This window comes from Schistocerca serialis, chromosome 9, assembly GCF_023864345.2.
Source record: "Schistocerca serialis cubense isolate TAMUIC-IGC-003099 chromosome 9, iqSchSeri2.2, whole genome shotgun sequence".
NCBI lineage: Eukaryota > Metazoa > Arthropoda > Insecta > Orthoptera > Acrididae > Schistocerca > Schistocerca serialis.
This window is the reverse complement of record NC_064646.1, coordinates 266,376,833-266,395,468: the sequence shown is the minus strand read 5'-3', so window position 1 is coordinate 266,395,468 and position 18,636 is coordinate 266,376,833. Positions and strand designations below refer to the sequence as shown.

The 18,636-nt window shown below is 45.9% G+C and overlaps 1 protein-coding gene and 1 pseudogene across 1 annotated transcript in view; one reads left to right on the top strand and one right to left on the bottom strand.

Moving 5' to 3' along the window:
* Positions 1-9,618, bottom strand: part of LOC126419532 (uncharacterized) — a 131,503-nt gene extending 121,885 nt beyond the window's left edge. The window contains exon 1 of the mRNA XM_050086721.1: positions 9,582-9,618. Within this exon, the coding sequence (XP_049942678.1) occupies positions 9,582-9,618 (37 nt within the window). The remainder of the gene's footprint in view (positions 1-9,581) is intronic.
* On the top strand, positions 563-680 carry LOC126420259 (5S ribosomal RNA; annotated as a pseudogene).
* Positions 9,619-18,636: the final 9,018 nt, after the last annotated feature.

Below are 18,636 nucleotides of genomic sequence, written 5' to 3'. Positions count from 1 at the left end.
CCATGATACCATTCTACTGGTCGATGTCACAGTCAGCATCTCGCTGCATCAATAACCTCCCCATCGTCCACGTACTGCACCCCGCGCAGTGCATCCTTCATTGAGCTGAACAGATGGAATTAGGAAGGTGCGAGATCCGAGCTGCTGGGTGGACGAGGAAGAACAGAAAAGTTTTGCGAGCGCCTCCGGGAGCACAGAGTTGTGTCGTGTCTTGCGTTGCAATGGAGAAGGATGATGATGATGATTTTTGGTTTGTGGGGCGCTCAACTGCGGGGTTATCAACGCCCGTACGAAGTCCCAACCTTTGCGCAGTCAAATCGCGTCACTTTCAGGAATGACGATGAAATGAGGACAACACAAACACCCAGTCATCTCGAACCAGGTGAAAATCCCTGACCCCGTCGGGAATCGAACCCGGGACCCCGTGCTCGGGAAGCGAGAACGCGACCGCGAGACCAAGAGCTACGGACAAATGGAGAAGGAGAAGTTCGTTTGCATTTCTGTGGCGATGAGCACGCTAAAGTCTTTTCTACCATTTTCTGTGTTGATAGTTGTATCATGAGGTAACGGCCTTGCCGCGGTGGATACACCGGTTCCCGTGAGATCACCGAAGTTAAGCGCTGTCGGGCGTGGTCGAGACTTGGATGGGTAACCATCCAGGCCGCCATGCGCTGTTCCCATTTTTCGGGGTTCACTCTGTCTCGTGATGCCAACTGAGGAGCTACTCGACCGAATAGTAGCGACTTCGGTCAAGAATACCATCATAACGACCGGGAGAGCGGTGTGCTGACCCCACGTGCCCCTCCTATCCGCATCCTCCACTAAGGATGACACGGCGGTGGGATGGTCTCGGTAGGCCACTCGTGACCTGAAGATGGAGTTTTTTTTTTTTTTTTTTTTAATAGCTGTATCGTGAGAAAGGACATCAAAAGAATAACCCCTTCAAAGTTCCAGAAGACCGTCTTCATGACTTTACCGGCTAAAGATTCGGCTTTGAATGTTTTCTTCAGAGGAAAGGTGGTGCGGCGCCACTCCACGGATTTTCTTTCCGGTTGGACCCCCTGTGACAATTTTCGAAAAAAAAAATTGTAACGCGCAAGCAGTTCTGCACAGATGGTCCTTCGTTGCTTTTTATAGTGCTCTGTTGGACACCGAGAAACCCTGTGGACACTCACCGACTTTGAGTACCCGAATTGGCGGACGAGTGTCTCAGCACAAACAACGGAGACGCCTAGTCGATCACCTCGAATGAGTGTGTCCGTACGTTCCAACATCGCGCGTCAATATTATGTGCGGCCGGCCGACACGCGGGGGATCGTACAGGTTTGCGCGATTTGTTGCGATGATCACTATGTGATTGAAAATCGATTTTGCTGTCAATAGACCATCAAAATTACGGCCAACGCTGACCTTCCTTCTAATTACTAAGTAATCCCTCACATTGATGGCAAGAAAGCCCATGTATATCCTGCCCATAGTGGTGAGACTGCGCCACATCTTCCCAGAGACCTCGGCAGCGTGATGTACGACATCTCGCTCCCGGGGTCCAGTTTTAAAAAGCAGCTTAAACCTGTTTTTGAATGTTTCCATGTTCATGTCCTCAAAATTTTGTTGATTCATTGTTTCGTAAATGTCATTTTCTTTTAGTGTAACAGGTACATCACAAATGATTACCATAAAGGGTTCCGCTTCTTGGGCGTCCTCCTTTACATTACCTCAAGTGACGCAGTTCAGCGACTACTGTACGTGCTGTTAGGTTTCTCCGACCACTTCTATGCTTCAGTCTTGCGGCTACGCTATCAGAGGGTGCTGATTACTTCTCTTTTGTTTCATCCATTTGGCCGTTCTCCTGGTTGTTTCATCAATCTTACGTTATTTTGTTAACTCCATATTCTTGTTCTTTCATAAGTTTTTAATTGTTGAAAAAAAAATCGTCGCAAGAGTTTTTCAGAATCACGTATTGCTACTTAACCCTTTATTTTTTAATATTTTTTACTTTTTTCGTGCTTTTATTTTAAGTGCATGTTTTCCACATGTAAAAAAGTAATGCTTTTCAAAAAAATGGCTCTGAGCACTATGGGACTTCACATCTGAGGTCATTAATCCCCTAGAACTTAGAACTACTTAAAACTAACTAACCTACGGACATCACACACATCCAAGCCCGAGGCAGGATTCGAACCTGCGACCGTAGCGGTCGCGCAGTTCCAGACTGAAGCGCCTAGAACCGCTCGGCCACTCCGGCCGGCAATGCTTTTCGGTCTGGTGTAATTTATTGTTTTAATACGTAGAATTTCTATTAATTGGTTTGGTTTTTCTATGTTTTTCTGCAGATCTGAAGATGATCATCGGTGATTGGAACCGCTAGTCTAAGGGCCAAAATGTTTTTGTGATCATAGCCAGTAACAAAAGAAATTTATTCTACATTTCTTCTTTTTAGTTTAAGGATAAAAACCTTTCTAAACAACAGAGTTAAGATTCAGTTTTATTTGTGATATTTGTTGCCAGCAATGTGGATCTGATAATGATTAGCCAGTTACGCGCAGTTTACATTTTTCATTGTTGCGCAGTGTTATCTGCCAAGAACAATTAACCTAGAACGTGAAGCAATAAATCCAGGTAATGCTGCAGGCTTCATCTATACCAACTGATATTCCCTGCCGGTCTGGTGTATTTACGTACTTACTACGAGCAGGATAGGAACCAAAACTTAATCAGGACGTATACAGATACTGAAGATTACTCAGCTGCATGACAGGTTTCAAAGACAGCGCCTGGAGGATGAGAAGTAGGAGAGGGATTAGCTTTTCCCGAATAAAGGCCTGGAGAACTTTGTTCTCTGAGGAACAGCGCGCCTCGCACAGAGAACACTCATTCTTTGCTGAGGCTTCGGCCAATTTCTTCGACGGGCCTTCGGAGACTTCTGGAAGGAGGACAGCAGGATTAACGGTTGTCGTCCCCTCATCCCTGACCTCAGCAACCATTCACTTTATCTGCTCACGCACATGACGCTGTCGAGAATTCGTTAACGATGTAACGCTACGAAATTAAAAAAAAGACCCTCCTTTCGTTATCTTCCTGACCTCTCTCTTACCCTACAGAAAAATTGACACCCAAGTTTACAGTTCCGATGGTGAAATTGGAATATGACGAAGACCGAGATGTTGCTGTCACCCAGAAGCACCACCATCTCATCCTCGTACTCCTCAGGGTTTGTGTTAACATAATTATCACACTAGTATTTTTCTCTGTTCCATTATCGGGAATTGGTCTCCAGAAACTGAAGCAGTTAATGGTTCAAGTGTCTCTGAGCACTATTGGACTTAACTTCTGAGGTCATCAGTCCCCTAGAACATTTTTTTTTTTAAAAAACTTTATTAACACGATACATACAACTTTATAAGAATACAAAAGATAACCCACCACCTTAATAATTAGTGGGTCTATGTATTATACTACTTCTAAATACAGCAAGTTCTACTATTTTTAGTATTGTAACTGGCTAACTTATGGACAAGGTTAATCTGTTAGACTATCCTACTATTCTGTTATATTCTGCAGCGATTACAGGTGCGCCAATTGGTATTACAAACCTACTATTGTAAGGCCTGCTCACTGAGCTAAACCCATGTGAGCGTGCCCCTGGCACTGGGCTGGCCAAGTCTGGTTTTTCGCTGCAGTCCCTATTTGTTAGTGTTGTTAGTGTTCTAAAATTTACTACTACTAATAATGATATTGGTTCTAAGTCTAAGTTGAGTGCAATTTTCGTAGCCTGGTGGGTGATGCACTCGCTGTCCTGGTCCAGTAGTGCGGCGGATTCCAGTCAGGGGAGAGTGGCCTGCTCCGCACCCGGCGGTATGGCGAGTACATCTTGGTCTAATCCGGGTCGATGTCATCTTTCTTGATTTCTTAGGAATTCTCGCAAAACCTTATGTGATACCTCGTTTGCCAATTTATTAAGGATACTAAAGGTATCGGCACGTCGTATCAGGGCATAAGTGTCGTGATCTGGTAATTGCGATCGCAGGTCATGCGCCACATCATCATATAACGGGCAGTTATATATGATGTGTTCCGGTGTTCCATCCTGAACGCCACAGTCACACGCTGGTGTAGCTCTTTTTCCAAACCGACATAAGTATGTCGGATATGGTCCATGTCCCGTGAGAAAGTGCAATAGTCCCCTGCTTGGCTCGAAGTAGGTCATCCCAAGTCGTTCCTTGATGTTTGGCAGCAACTGAAAGACCCTCCTGCCAGCTTCTTCGTTCTCCCAGGATATTTGCCATAACTCTTCCCCTCTTACCTTTATGGCAGGTTTGTTTCCTACCTGGACCTCTAATATTTCCCTTGTCTTATCTATTTTACCCTTAGTCACCCAGTACCATGCGGCCTGTTCCCTTATTTTTATATCTAACGGACATAATCCCATTAACACCAATAAAGCCCCCCCAGGTGTCGTTCTGTAGGCACCTACAGACCGCATTATCATATTTCTTTGCACCCTTCTCACGGCCATGGCCGGCATCACCCTCGTGAGCCTGTGGGCCCAAACCCCACACGCATAACCTACTATTGATGAAAGGATGCTGTTGTGATATAATTTGATGAGAGCAGGTGGCAGGTGAAATCTTTTATGACCAATGTTGATGAGGTTATTTAAGGTTTCTATTGCGCGTAGTGTAATGGTTTCAATATGAGATGTGTAATTCCATTTTTCATCAATTATTACTCCAAGGTATCGCGCTTCGCGACGCCGAAGAACTGGAATTCCATCAATCCTTACTGTGGGATTCCTAACCAGGCTGCCTTTTAAAAGAAGGTATGTTGACTTATTTGGTGCAACCTTCATTTTGGCTTGTTGACACCATTCAGCAAGTATGTTTATTGCCCTTTCTACTTTTGGTTCAAGTTCTTCTCGGCTACGGCCGCCGACCAACAGGAGGAGGTCGTCCGCGTAGGCTATCACGTCTAGCACGTCCTCGCAGAGTTGTAGGTTTTCTAACAATGGTTCTACATTTACGTCCCAAAAGAGTGGCCCCAGTACAGAGCCCTGGGGACACCCCTTCGTAATGGTCTTGCTTATTTTGTCGCTAGGCGATGATAACCAGACCTCCCTGTCCATACAATAGCTCCTGAGACAGCCATAGAGGGGCCCTGGGCACTCCTTCTCACGCAAGCGGGAGAAGAGCGAGGGCCACCACAGGTTGTCAAAGGCGCCACTGATGTCCACCATGATGCCAACCACGTATTTGTGCGGGGCAGAGCCACAGACCTCAGCCGCCAGGGCGATTGCGTCAGACGCCGATCGCCCCGGCCGAAAGCCGAATTGCCTATCGCTCATCCCACACAAAGTTCTGTGTGCAGTCAGTCTGTCAGCCAACAGTTTCTCTAACAGTTTCCCCATGATGTCTAGGAGACATATTGGTCTATAGGACTTTGGCTCCATAGGATCTTTGTCCTTGCCCTTCTTAATGATGACCATATTTGCCCTTTTCCAGATCTTAGGGAATTTACCTGTCCTTAGACATTCATTGTATAACCCTGTAAGAGGTGCTATTAGCTGTGGGGCGAGGAACTGTATCACCTCCGCTACTATACCATCTGGTCCTGGTGCTTTCCCCTTTTTTAACGATTTTATTTGTACAGCAATTTCTTCTTCAGAGAAAGGGTACACCCGGGTGTTGTTGGTGTACTCCTGCTGGTCTGCCCTACGGATTTGCTGCTGGGTCTCTGTTTCTCCGTCTTCCTCATCATCTGGAAGCAGAGTCCTCAGGAGGACCTCAGCGGTCTCCCGCCAGGACTCCGTAGTTCTTCCAGCCTCTCTGAGAGTGGAGAGAACAGCCGGGGACCTTATCTTCTCTCTGACCAACTTGTAGGGAATTCCCCATGGGTCAGTTTCAAGTTGTCTAAGTACATAATTCTCCCAGCTACTCATTCTAACCTGTTTTAATTCCTTCTGGAATGCTTCTTTTGTTTCTCTATATTGCTGCAACCAGTATTGTTTTTCGGGCCAGATGGCACATCGCTGGTAATACCTCCTCGCCCGTCGGACAGACTGGCGCAGACGTTCGAGGTCAGCAGTCCATGGCGATGGAGAGGCCGCTACGGCCCTTCTCCTAGTTGGAACAGCAGCTTTTACCGCCCTAACCACTGATCCCACCAGTTCCTCGGCGTACCTATCCACGTCCAGGTCACCCTCGGGCAATGGAGGAATACTACACTCTCGAGCCAGACGTTCCCAGTCGGTTTTATTATAATTGTATTGTATTTCCCACCCCAGGTCCCAGCGGCACTCTTCTTGACTGAGTTGAAAAACAATTAAATTGTGGTCACTAGTGGTGACTTGGTCCTTAACTCTCCAATTATGTATCTTACTACTGATGTTGGATGTAGCCAGGGTGACGTCGATGTTGGTCCCTAAACCGCCTCCACCTGTATAGGTGGGGGGATTTCCTGGTTTGTTGGCCACAACAAGCTGCCGGGCCATGATAAACTCCTCAGCCTTTCCGCCATTTGCGTCTCTGGTGCCGCTGTACCATAGGGGGGATTTCGCATTTATATCTGCAGTGATAATGACCCTTTTGCCTTGTAATAACGTGGTAGTTTCCGCAAGATGATCTAGGTGGTCCTCAAAATTCCCACCGTACTGGAAGTACATATTTACTATGAAGACCAGGCCGAGAGGCGTTTGTAATTACACCACGTTACAGTGGCTGTTTGACAACTGTGTTATTGTTGTTGCTCTTAGTCCTTTGTTAGTGATAATTACTACTGCTTGGGGTTCTTCCGCGTTGGAAATGACTTGCCAGGAGGCTGACATGAAGGGGATTTGCCCAGCTCGAGAGTATGGCTCCTGTAGACAGACTACATCCAGTCTCAGCTCCTCCACTATTCTCCGCAGCTCCTGCATGACAAGGCGACTATTGTGGGTGTTAATTTGTCCAATTACAACTTTTGGTGGCATTATGGGAAGTATGTATGAAAATTACATTCGGGCCAAGGTTTGTTCCAGTTTGATGCAATCCGTCCATTGGCCAGGACAGACTGTGCATATATTTCGTCTAGCACGAATTTTTCCCCTCTCCTTTCAAACACTTTTATGAGTAAGTCACGCAGGGCTCCGAAATCAGTGGGGAGGTTCATTGACCTCAGCTGTATTCTGTCTACAGCCTCCATTGTGGAGAAAGTGACCCTTCTTCCGTATTTATGCCCTACGCGCACGACGTGCCGAAGTGCTGTAGTGAGGATAGCCGGCTGCTCCAGGCGGGAAAGCTGCATAGCGAATTCGAGGTTTGGGTAGATTCTCCTAGGGTCTACTCCTGTGGGTCTTGATGTTGTTGTCTCCATTTGTGTGGTACTTGTAACAGAGCTATCCTGTAGAATTTCTTTAGGGGTGATGTCTTGTGTAGGGGTGGCGGTGTTAGTGTCTTGGAGTCTTGAGTCCTCAGGTGGCGTGCGGGTGCTTAGTGTTGTTGTGGGGGGTTGCCTTGTTGTTACTGATTGGGCAATAAAGTTTGCCGCTTCAGGGTTGAGTGTGGAAGTGACATGTGGAGGATCAAAATTAAAAGGGTCAAGCTGTCTAGTTGTGTCTTTTGTGGGAGTTTTTTGTTTGTCTGCTTCATCTGCTAGTTCTGTTTGTGTACCTACGCTTCTCATAGTTATTTCTTTAATGTTCTGTGTTTGATTTATGAATTGTTTGAATTTTCGTGCTCTTTCGGCATCTCTTCTTTGTTTGCTCGGTGATTTTCTTTTCTTAGCTATCCTGTTTCGATTTACAGCGTCAGCCATAATCGGTTCTGGCTATTAAGCGCTGTTCTAACATTTTATAGGTAGGACAGTTTCTGCCAGATACCCCGCAGGACTTTTTCCCTCTACGTGTACATGGCACGCAAACATTTGTTCTGCTGCAGTTCTTTCTTAGGTGATCTTCAGAACCACACCTGGAGCAAGCCGGCTTCCTAGCACAGTATTTGTGTATATGGTCAATATCTGCGCAGTTGTGGCAACGAGGTACCACCAGGAAGTCCTTTACATTTATGGCATGAAAGCCGATGTATACCTTGCCCATAGTTGTCAATCTTTTCCAGAGAGCCCCTGAGACCTCCGCCACATGGTGGACCACATCTCGATCCCTCGGTCCTGTCCTAAATCTTAATTTGAAATCCTTCATAAAAGTCTCAATGTCCATGTCATCTAGGTTTTGTTGGTATAAGGTGTCACAAAGGTCTTCGTTGGTCAGTGAGACTGGAACATCGTATAAGATGACCAGTGGGTTCCTCTTTCGTGGGGGCTCGCATCGGACTGACTTACAGAGTTTCTGATTTGCCAGAATCTTGTCTTTATCCTCCTCTGTGGCAACATCTACGATAACCACATTTTTAGTTGCCTTAACTCTATTAATCTTTATCTTGTCTTTAGCCGGATTTATTGTAGTTGCAAAGACCTCCTGAACTTTCTTAATGTCCTGTCCTGGGAGTGGTCGCAGAAAGACCGCTGTGTCAGGTCGTTTCGACACTCTCGCAATCGTATCCTTGGTAGATTGTGGCTTTGTTGCCGCTTGCGCTGCAACACCAGCCCATGACTTAGTTGGCTGCTTCCTAAGTCTATCATTTTCCTTCTCTAGCTCTTCTATCCTGCCCTCTAATTTGGCACTTGCAATTGACCATTTGGTCAATTTTGGTCTATAAATTGGCTTAGCCTCATGAATCGTTCTGTCGTTGTTTCCTCCGTCGCTTGATTCAGGCCATCTTGTGGCGAGAAATCAGCTAGCATAGAAGCCCGCGAGGGCGCACTCGATTCGCTTGTCTCTTCTGTAGCCATCATTCCAGTTTGACAAGCGAAAAAATTGGGAGCCACGTCTCTTACCCCGGACCGGCTCCTCTGGCATGGGGGGGGGGGGGGGGGGGGGACTAAGTGCAGCTCGTCCACCGGCCTCGCCCCTAGACCAAGGACTCCTCAGAGCTGCCAGGTTCAGCACGCCGTTTCCAGCGCACTGGTCCTCTTCGACAAAATAGGCCCCTCCGATTTCACCTATCTCGCACCGGCAAGTATACATCGCACTCCGGGGAGGCGGATGCACCTCCCGCCCTTCGCCCCCTACTGGCCCGAGCTTCCACCCAACGGCCAAGGACCCACTCCTACTCAGGTGGCGGGCCGGTCACCCAGTCGTTCGGGGGTCTGGACCCATCTAACCTCACCCAGGTTGTGTTACCACCTCCTGGGCTTGGCGGAGCACGCCTCGGAAGACCAGAGGCGCGGCGAAGCACACTTGCCGACTTGGGGCAGGATCCCACGACGGCAAACCAGCTACCGGCGTGAGGACACAGTTGGTGTGGTGTCCTCTATTGCGCAGCTCCCCCTGCGCCACGCACCCTTTGCTTTCGCTTTGGGTTGGGGGCGTTTAACGTCCTACCTTGACGGGAGTTTAACGTCCTTCCTTGACACAACGACAACCCTCACCTTTCCACAGCCCGGAGATGTTATGAGAATATGATGATGTTGAAAGAATGATGGAATGGCCCGGGTCTTATGTTGTGGAGTTTGACATCATCGAGACGGTGCGGCACTCAAACCCGAGTTACGTTCCCCGGAGGGCCTCCACACGTACTGGGGGATCATGGCCGACCATGTCTCACCCACCGCTTTTGATAATTCACGGTGGGCCAGTGCGGATCGGTGAAGATTGCACCCAGTTAAGGGCTAGCCTTTTAACGTCATGCATGGACGGCTCCCCTAGAACTTAGAACTACTTAAACCTAACTAACCTAAGGACATCACACACATCCATGCCCGCGGCAGGATTCGAACCTGCGACCGTAGCGGTCGCGCGGTTCCAGACTGAAGCGCCTAGAACCGCTCTGCCACACTGGCCGGCCTGAAGCAGTTAATCCATATTCTGAGACTTACAATACTGCTGCCGAAATAAAAGTAGTAGTGATCAGGGAGAAAGGACTGTACGTTGCACAACTATCTAAACTGGTACAAATAAAGCAAATTACTTATATTTACCCTCACCACAAGCATTAATAGTGTAGTGGTTATCAGGTACATGGATGTGTGTGATATCCTTAGGTTAGTTAGGTTTAAGTAGTTCTAAGTTCTAGGGGACTGATTGTAACACTCCGGTTTATTTTACTGACTTATCCCGCTCGATCGGGATCTGATAGCAGCCCAAATAGATAATAACTAATGTGACCGTGTACCTAATGGGGCTGGCAATCGGATTGGACTGCTACGGAGTTGTTACATTCCATTTTGTCCTTCTCGAATGCTGTAATAATGAAATGTCTGGTGGCAGGAAGAACAACAACACAGCTTCATTAATCAACGACCTATATTCTCACAAAAACACAAAGTAAGGAGACAGCCACTGCCTTCGTCGTACAGAATTAATAACGGCTAATCTCAGCACAGGTCCTTTCGTTATTCATTATCGTCACACGCAATTTCAATCATTGTAATCCAACACTACAATCCAACACTGCAATCCAACACTGTAATCCAAATGATGCCGGCGCGGTAGACGCGTAATTACAAATATCGGCACAAAAAAAATCACTGAATCACACTAGTAATTATACTTTTTCACTTTCCCGTATATTTCTAACACAAAGGGGTTAAACCACAGCGATGGCCACTCCCTTTGTCGGTACGGTCTTGCATTCCAGCAACAGACCTCCACCCGGCTCGGCCCACAGCGCGTACCTCACTCTACTCTGTCTCAACACTCGCTCTCGCAACCCGACACACACTATCGATTGTTTGTCCCGTCGACCTGTGCTGTCGCAAAACTTATAGTAAGGGCCTACGGACCCCTTACATGATGACCTCAGATGTTAAGTCCCATAGTGCTCAGAACCATTTGAACCATTTTTTGGTTATCAGGTCTGCTACACAAGTTTTATACGCAGTTTTCATTTCATGGATAGAATAATACGAAAATGGAATTAATTCACGAAACACTCGCGTGGCCCACTATAGATTATATAAGGGGTGAGGAAAAAGTTCCCGTTCGAAGCCCGTACAGTCTTGAATAGGTATGCTAATCAGGCAAAATCGCCTGCTGCACATCCTCGTCCGGCAGGAATCATCGACCCTTCAAGGCCTTTTTTAAGGGACCGACGGCATGGCAACCGTATGTGGAAGGATCAGGACTGTAGGGCGGTGCTCGAATGCCTCCCACTTGAGATGGCATAACATTTGCGATACGGGGACGTGCGTTATCGTGAAGCAACGGCACCCCTTGTCGCACACCCAATGGTGGTTTTCGGCAGACAAGCTGCCCCACACACATTCTTCATTCTCCGAAGAATGCCTACCGGTGTTTGTACTTCGGCAGCCAAGAAAAGAATAATAGCACGTAGGTCCTCTTTGGCCGCATTTGCTAAAAAACATCACCATAGCTCACTTTTCTGCGTTTATCGAACGCACGTTGGAAAAATGCCAACGCCGTAATAATCTGTTGCCTGTATGTTGGTGTTTATCCGGGTTGTTTGTTTTAACTTTAGACAACCAAATATCTTGAAAACGAAGCATCGTACGACAAAAAGTTCTAGGAGAAAAGTTAATATTAGTATGCGCTGTTAATGGCCATCTCCTAATTATCAGTCCTGCGTGAACGGTTTCAACTTCATATTTTCAAATGGCACCCTCCCTCCTCCCATTTTATTGCATATTCGAATACTACACCAAAAAATACGTTCAGTTTGCTCAAACCATTGTTTTCCATTCGTTGTACATGGCGCTATAATCGAAAAATATTAAGTGCGCCTGCTTTTGCAATTAAGAAATGGTTGGATCTGAGCACTATGAGACTTAACTTCTGAGGTCATCAGTCGCCTAGAACTTATAACTAATTAAACCTAACTAACCTAAGGACATCACACACATCCATGCCCGAGGCAGGATTCGAACCTGCGACCGTAGCGGTCGCTCGGTTCCGGACTGTAGCGCCTAGAACCGCACGGCCACACCGGCCGGCCTGCAATTAAGACCCAATGTATTTGATTCTAGTTTTCATTTACAATTTAAATGTAAATCTTTGTATTCTAAAGGTTGATACTGATGTGCAAAGGTTACTGGAGAGCTACAAATGTGATTCTACAGTACAAATAATATGGTTAGGCACTGTCATTTCTGGCAGATAAGCTGTTTGTATGGCAACGAAGTTTTCTGTTCCGTGAGGAGGTTGATCGTGGTGAGCCCCTGAACCACAGGAATGTATGAAATCGATGGCCGCGCTCGAGCCCCGTCACGAAGATGACTGATTTTACTCTATGTTTCCATCCAACCGCCGTAGCTCTCATTCGAATAGGGTAAAATGGCAATGAAGTGATAATGACAGCCGCACCTGCCATGGATACTCTCCGAAATCTGGCACACCAATGCTGAGAGACTAGGGGACTCAACAATATCAAGCATCCCGATGGGAACAGAAAACTATTACATCCACGTCGTTGTTCCTGGATCACGCTAAACTTGGTTTCTAACTGTACATTGAAACGGCTAACCATATTGTACTGTAAAATCAAATTTGCAACATTATGGTAAGTTTCAATCATAAATCTCAACACTTAGATCAAGATCACAAATGGTTCAAATGGCTCTGAGCACTATGGGACTCAACTGCTGAGGTCATTAGTCCCCTAGAACTTAGAACTAGTTAAACCTAACTAACCTAAGGACATCACAAACATCCATGCCCGAGGCAGGATTCGAACCTGCGACCGTAGCGGTCTTGCGGTTCCAGACTGCAGCGCCTTTAACCGCACGGCCACTTCGGCCGGCAAGATCACAAATGTTTACACTTATATTGTAAGTGAAATGTACAATCAAATGCGTCGGTTCTTAATTGCAAAAACAGGCACAGTACATTTTTATCGATTACAGTTAATCAAAAACAATTTTTGTGAAAGGGTGGGGTTCACATTTGAAAATACAGTAGTGATCTCGTCCACGCAAGAGGGGTGGTTAGGAGATGGCTAGTTGTAGTGCAGACAGACGTCCTCTTTACTAATTTTAACTTTTGACACAGAGCATTTTTATCGCACACTGCGTCATTTTCGAGATATTTAACTGTCTTAAGTTATAGCAAACACCCTGTATACCAGCATCAGAGTCAGGAGACTAAAGAGATGCTTGATAAACATTACAGTAACTCTGCACCTTCGATTAGAGCAGTTTATAAGTGGTTTCAAAATTTTCGGAGTGGCCATATGGACACAAGTGATGCTGAACGTTCTGGACGCCCTGTGGAGGTTACGACACCAGAAATTATTGATAAAATCTATGATATGGTGATGGATGACAGAAGAGTTAAGGTGCGTGAGATTTCTAGTGCTGTGGGCATTTCGAATAAATGGGTACATAATATTTTACATAAACATTTGGACATGAGAAAGCTATCCGCAAGATGGGTTCCGCGATTGCTCACGGAATCATGTGAAGTGTTGCAAGGATGGTTTGCAGCTGTTCACGAAGAATCCGCAAGACTTTAAGCGTCGTTTCATCACTGTGGATGAAACATGGATACATTACTATACTTCTGAGACCAAAGACAAATCTAAACAACGGGTTACCAAGGGAGAATCTGCACCAAAACAGGTGAAGACCATTCCTTCGGCCGGAAAGGTTATGGCGACTTTTTTTTGGGATTCGCAAGGTATAATCCTCGTCGACTATCTGGAAAAGGGTAAAAATATTACAAGTGCATATTATTCATCGTTATTGGACTGTTTGAAAACCAACCTGCAAGAAAAACGCTGGCGATTGGACCGCAAAAAAGTGCTTTGCCATCACAATGTACCAGCACACACCTCAGCAGTTCTGGACCCAAAATTAATGGAAATAGGATTCCAATTCGTTTCACATCCCCCCTATTCTCCAGACTTGGCTCCCTCGGACTAATATTTGTTCCCCAATTTGAGGAAATGGCTGGTGGGACAAAGATTTTATCCAAACAAGGAGGTGATTGCAGCAACTAATAGTTATTTTGCTTATTTGGAAAATTCCTATTATTCGGAAGGGATCTACAAATTAGAACAGCGTTGGACAAGGTGTATAGATCTAAAAGGAGACTATGTCGAAAAATAAAAAAGGTTTACCCCAAACACGTAAGTAGTTTTTATTTTTGCACGGACTTTTCAAATGCCCCTTCTAAATGGGTGTGGGCAGTACCAGATAGGACTAGCATGGGAATATACAAAGTCTACAAGGAAAGGCGACACGAATGATCACAGGTTTGTTTGGAAAACAAAAAAACTGAATTGACAGACACCTGAAGACGGACCAAACTATACCGTGGAAACCTAATTTCAAAGTTTCGAGAACAAGTTCAAAGTGAAAAATCTAGAAATGCAGTAGAACACACTTCGTAACGCTCCTGTAGGAATTATGAAGACACGATAATACTAATTACAGAGCTCAGAGAGGCTTTACAGCTTTCAGCTTTCGCCAAGTTAAATACGCGAATGAAATATGAAGCAGCCTTAATACGTGGTTCAATGAAAAATACTCTCTGCCATACATTTCACAGTGATTTGCAGATACTAATATAGAATAAGGAAGATTAAGAGCTTAATCTCCCGTCGACAACGAAGTTTTTAGAGGCGGAGCACAAGCTCTGATTAGGGAAGGGCCGGAAGGAAATTTGCTGTGCTCTCTCAAAGGAACCATCCCGGTATTTGTCTTAAGCGATTTAGGAAAATCATGGAGAGCTAAATCTGGATGGCCGGACGGGAATTTGAACCGTTGTCCTCCCGAATGCGATTTCAGTGTGCTTACCTCAGTCAGTATACAGAGGTAGAACCATCACATCCAGCTCAGCGGCGTTACCCTAAGACCATGCACGCCGAGCTGCGATCGTCTGAGGATGGAAGAGATTTCAAGTACGCCCTTACCGCACGCACGTGAGTATCAGTAAACAGTTGCTCGCTCACAGTAAGCTGCAATGGATGGAGCAGCGACGTAAGACGGCGGTGTTTACCCCGGCGATGCAGGGGATGACGGAACAGATTTGCGCTAAGGCGCTGCTCCCTTGCAGGTTTCCGGCCCATCGGCGCATTGTGGAACGTAGACCGCGACAGGATTAGGCACTCGCCCGCCGCTGTACGCAAACTCAAACAGGCGCCGCCTGGATTATCGCGAGCTATACGGCACACAGTAGCGGCGTGCCGCAGCGGCACGCTGCCCGCAAGGCGCCGGCGTTAGCTGGGTTGTCTGCCACGCAGGGGCTGTTGTGAGCTGCTCGTCGACAGAAGCCATCTAATATGCACGACTCCATTGACTGCAGGAGCTAGTGGAAAACTAAGTAGGACTTTCATTCGTGTTTTTGTTGTCCTAGTTTCAATTATTTTTTACCGACTCTGCCGCCATCAGTACTAGAAATAGTCAACATTTCTATGCCTACCATGTGCTATGAACAATAACGCGTACAAAATATCATACATAAGGCACTCATCAGAACATAACACGCATAAAATAATTATAATATTATTATTATTATTACTAAAGAACATTAAACCACGCGATATCAAATTCGTTGACTCTAACAACTCAGAATCAAACTGTCATGCTTCAATAAAACATTGAATGCGGACAACGCTACAGATCTGTAAGTTACAAAAGCAATATATCATCCTGGAAACAAAGCGATATCTTCCATCCTAACATACGAGGACTATTCGTTTATTAAGGTACGATCAGTCGAGAAATGGAAACCACAGTGAAAATAAAAAATATTTTATTTGCAACAGTTGGCTACAACTTCCATCTAGTTCCCGCATAGTCGCCACTCCGGCTTAGACATCTCTCGTAGCGTTGTACCAACTTTCCAGTACACTTGTCACAAAATTAGGCGCCTGTGCTTTGCGGCAATCCTGTACGCTGGTATTCAGCTCGTTGTCTGTGTCAAAACGTTGTCTCCATAGTCAGCAGTTCGTGTGAGCAGAGACGAAAGTCAGAGGGAGCCAAGTCCAAGCTTTATGGTGGGTGATCAAACATTTCTCATCGAAAACACTACAGGAGCATCTTTACTGCCCCTACAGTGTGCGGCCGATGAATGTCATAGAGAAGCAAATGCATGACATATACGTTATGTAGGCTGCCTCAGATCAGGCGAAATCTCAAAACAGGTACTCGGCGAGAGACACCATTTTCTAGGCATCTTTACGTGCTAATTGCGCGATCAGAACTGAAAAGAGCGACGTCACGCGATCGACGGGTATACTAGAGACACTGCCCAACACATAAGTGAAAAGCTTCATCGCATTATCACTGTGATTCCTATTTCGCACCCGACTCGACCTTACTTTTCTAGACCTTACTTTCCGAATAGCCCTCGTAGATTACGGGTTACGCAGCAGATCAGTCTCTCATTACAACCTACATTCAAAAGAATCTTTTGGAAGAAAATACAAATTCATTCCAGTATGGGTCAAAGCTTCTGGAAAAACATCATTCACACAGTTCCGAAGATAATGGTTCAAATGGCTCTGAGCACTATGGGACTTAACATCTGTGGTCATCAGTCCCCTAGAACTTAGAACTACTTAAACCTAACTAACCTAAGGACATCACACACATCCATGCCCGAGGCAGGATTCGAACCTGCGACCGTAGCAGTCACGCGATTCCGGACTGAGCGCCTAGAACCGCTAGACCAGTTCCGAAGATAGTAAGAGCAGCTTAACAGCTCATGCACCCAAGTTGCTGACAAGAATTATATACAGAAGAATGGAAGAGAAAGTAGAAGATCTGTTAGATGACGAACAGTTTGGCTTTAGGAAAGATAAAGGCATCAGTTCTGACGTTGTGGTTGATAATGGAAGCTACACTGAAGAAAAATCAAGAGACGGTCACAGGATTTATCGATATGGAAAAAGCGTTCGACAATGTAAAATGCTGCAATACGTTCGCAGTTCTGAGAAAAATAGGAGTAGCTTGTAAGGAAATGGTTAATATACAATACGCACAAGAACCAAGAGAGGGCGATAAGACTGCAAGACCAAGAACTAAGTGCTCGGATTAAAAAGTGCGTATGACAAGGATGTAGCCTTTCGCCACTACTGTTCAATTTATTCATAGAAGAAGCAATGACGGCAATAAAAGAAGGTTCAGCCCATTGGATTAAAATTTAAGATGAAAGCATGTCAATGATAAGATTCACTGATAACTTTGCTATCCTCAACGAAACTGAAGAAGAATAACGGGATGTGTTTAACGGAATAAACAATCTAATTGGTGGTGCAGAATATGAAATATGGGTAAACAGGAAAAAGGCGACATTAATGAGAAGTAGCTGAAATGAGAACAGCGAGAAACTTAACATCCGAGATGCTGATCACGACGCAGATGAAGTTAAAGAAATATGATAGCCAGTTAGCGAAAATCCAATGACGACGGAGCAAGGACGACATGAAAATAGAATAGTACTGGCCAGAAGGGCGTCCCTGGCCAAGTGAAGTCTACTAGTATGAACCACAAGCCTGAAACAGAGAGAGAAATTTCTGAGAATGTACTTTTAGAGCACAGCATTTAACGGTAGTGAGACATGGACTGTGGGAAAACAGGAACGGAAAAGAGTCGAAGCATTTGAGATGTGGTGCTACAGAACAATGTTATAATTAGGTGGACTGATAAGGTAAGGAATGAGGTGGTTCTCCATAAAACCGGGGAGGAAAGGAATATATAGAAAACGGACAAGAACAAGGGTTAGGCTAACAGGACATCTATTAAGACATCATGAAATAACTTCCATGGTAATAGAGGAAGCTGTAGAGGGAAAACACAATAGAGGAAGACAGAGATTGGAACATATGTAGCAAATACACTGAAGCGCCAAAGAAACTGGTATAGGCATGCGTATTCAAATTCAGAGTACGGCGCTGCGGTCGGCAGTGCCTTTATAACAACAAGAAGTGCCTGCCGCAGTTGTTGGTTACTGCCGCTACAAAGGCAGGGTATCAAGATTTACTTGAATTTCAACATGGTGTTACAGTCGGTGCACGAGCGATGGGGCACAGCATATCCGAGGTAGCGATGAAGTGGGGATTTTCCCTTACGACCATTTCACGGGTGTACCGTGAATATCAGGAATCCGGTAAAACATCAAATATCCGATATCGCTGCGGCCGGAAAAAGATCGTGCAAAAACGAGACCAACGACGACTGAAAAGAGTAGTTCAACGTGACAGAAGTGCAACCCTTGCGCGAATTGTTCCAGATTTCAGTGCTGGTCCATCAACCAGAGTCAGCGTGCGAACCATTCAGCGAAACATCATCGACATGGGCTTTTGGAGTCCAAGGCCCACTCGTGTACCTCGACGGCCACACGACACAAAGCCTTACGCCTCGCCTGGGCCCGTCAACACCGACATTGGACTGTTGATAACTGGAAACATGTTACCTGCTGGCCTATTCTGTATCTTTCCGCCAGTTTGCCGATCGGGTCGGTACGCGAGGGCACTAAACGGTCTTGTTTTCGAAGGAGAGCCCCAACAATATTCTGTAAGCATTTCGGAAGCGATGCCGAACGGTACTAGCGAACAGAAACGCTGTTGTCAGTTACCCTCGCACCAGCCAATCAAAAGCACTCGACCTCAGATCCGCGCATGCGCACTGCAGCGCCACAGCCGTACG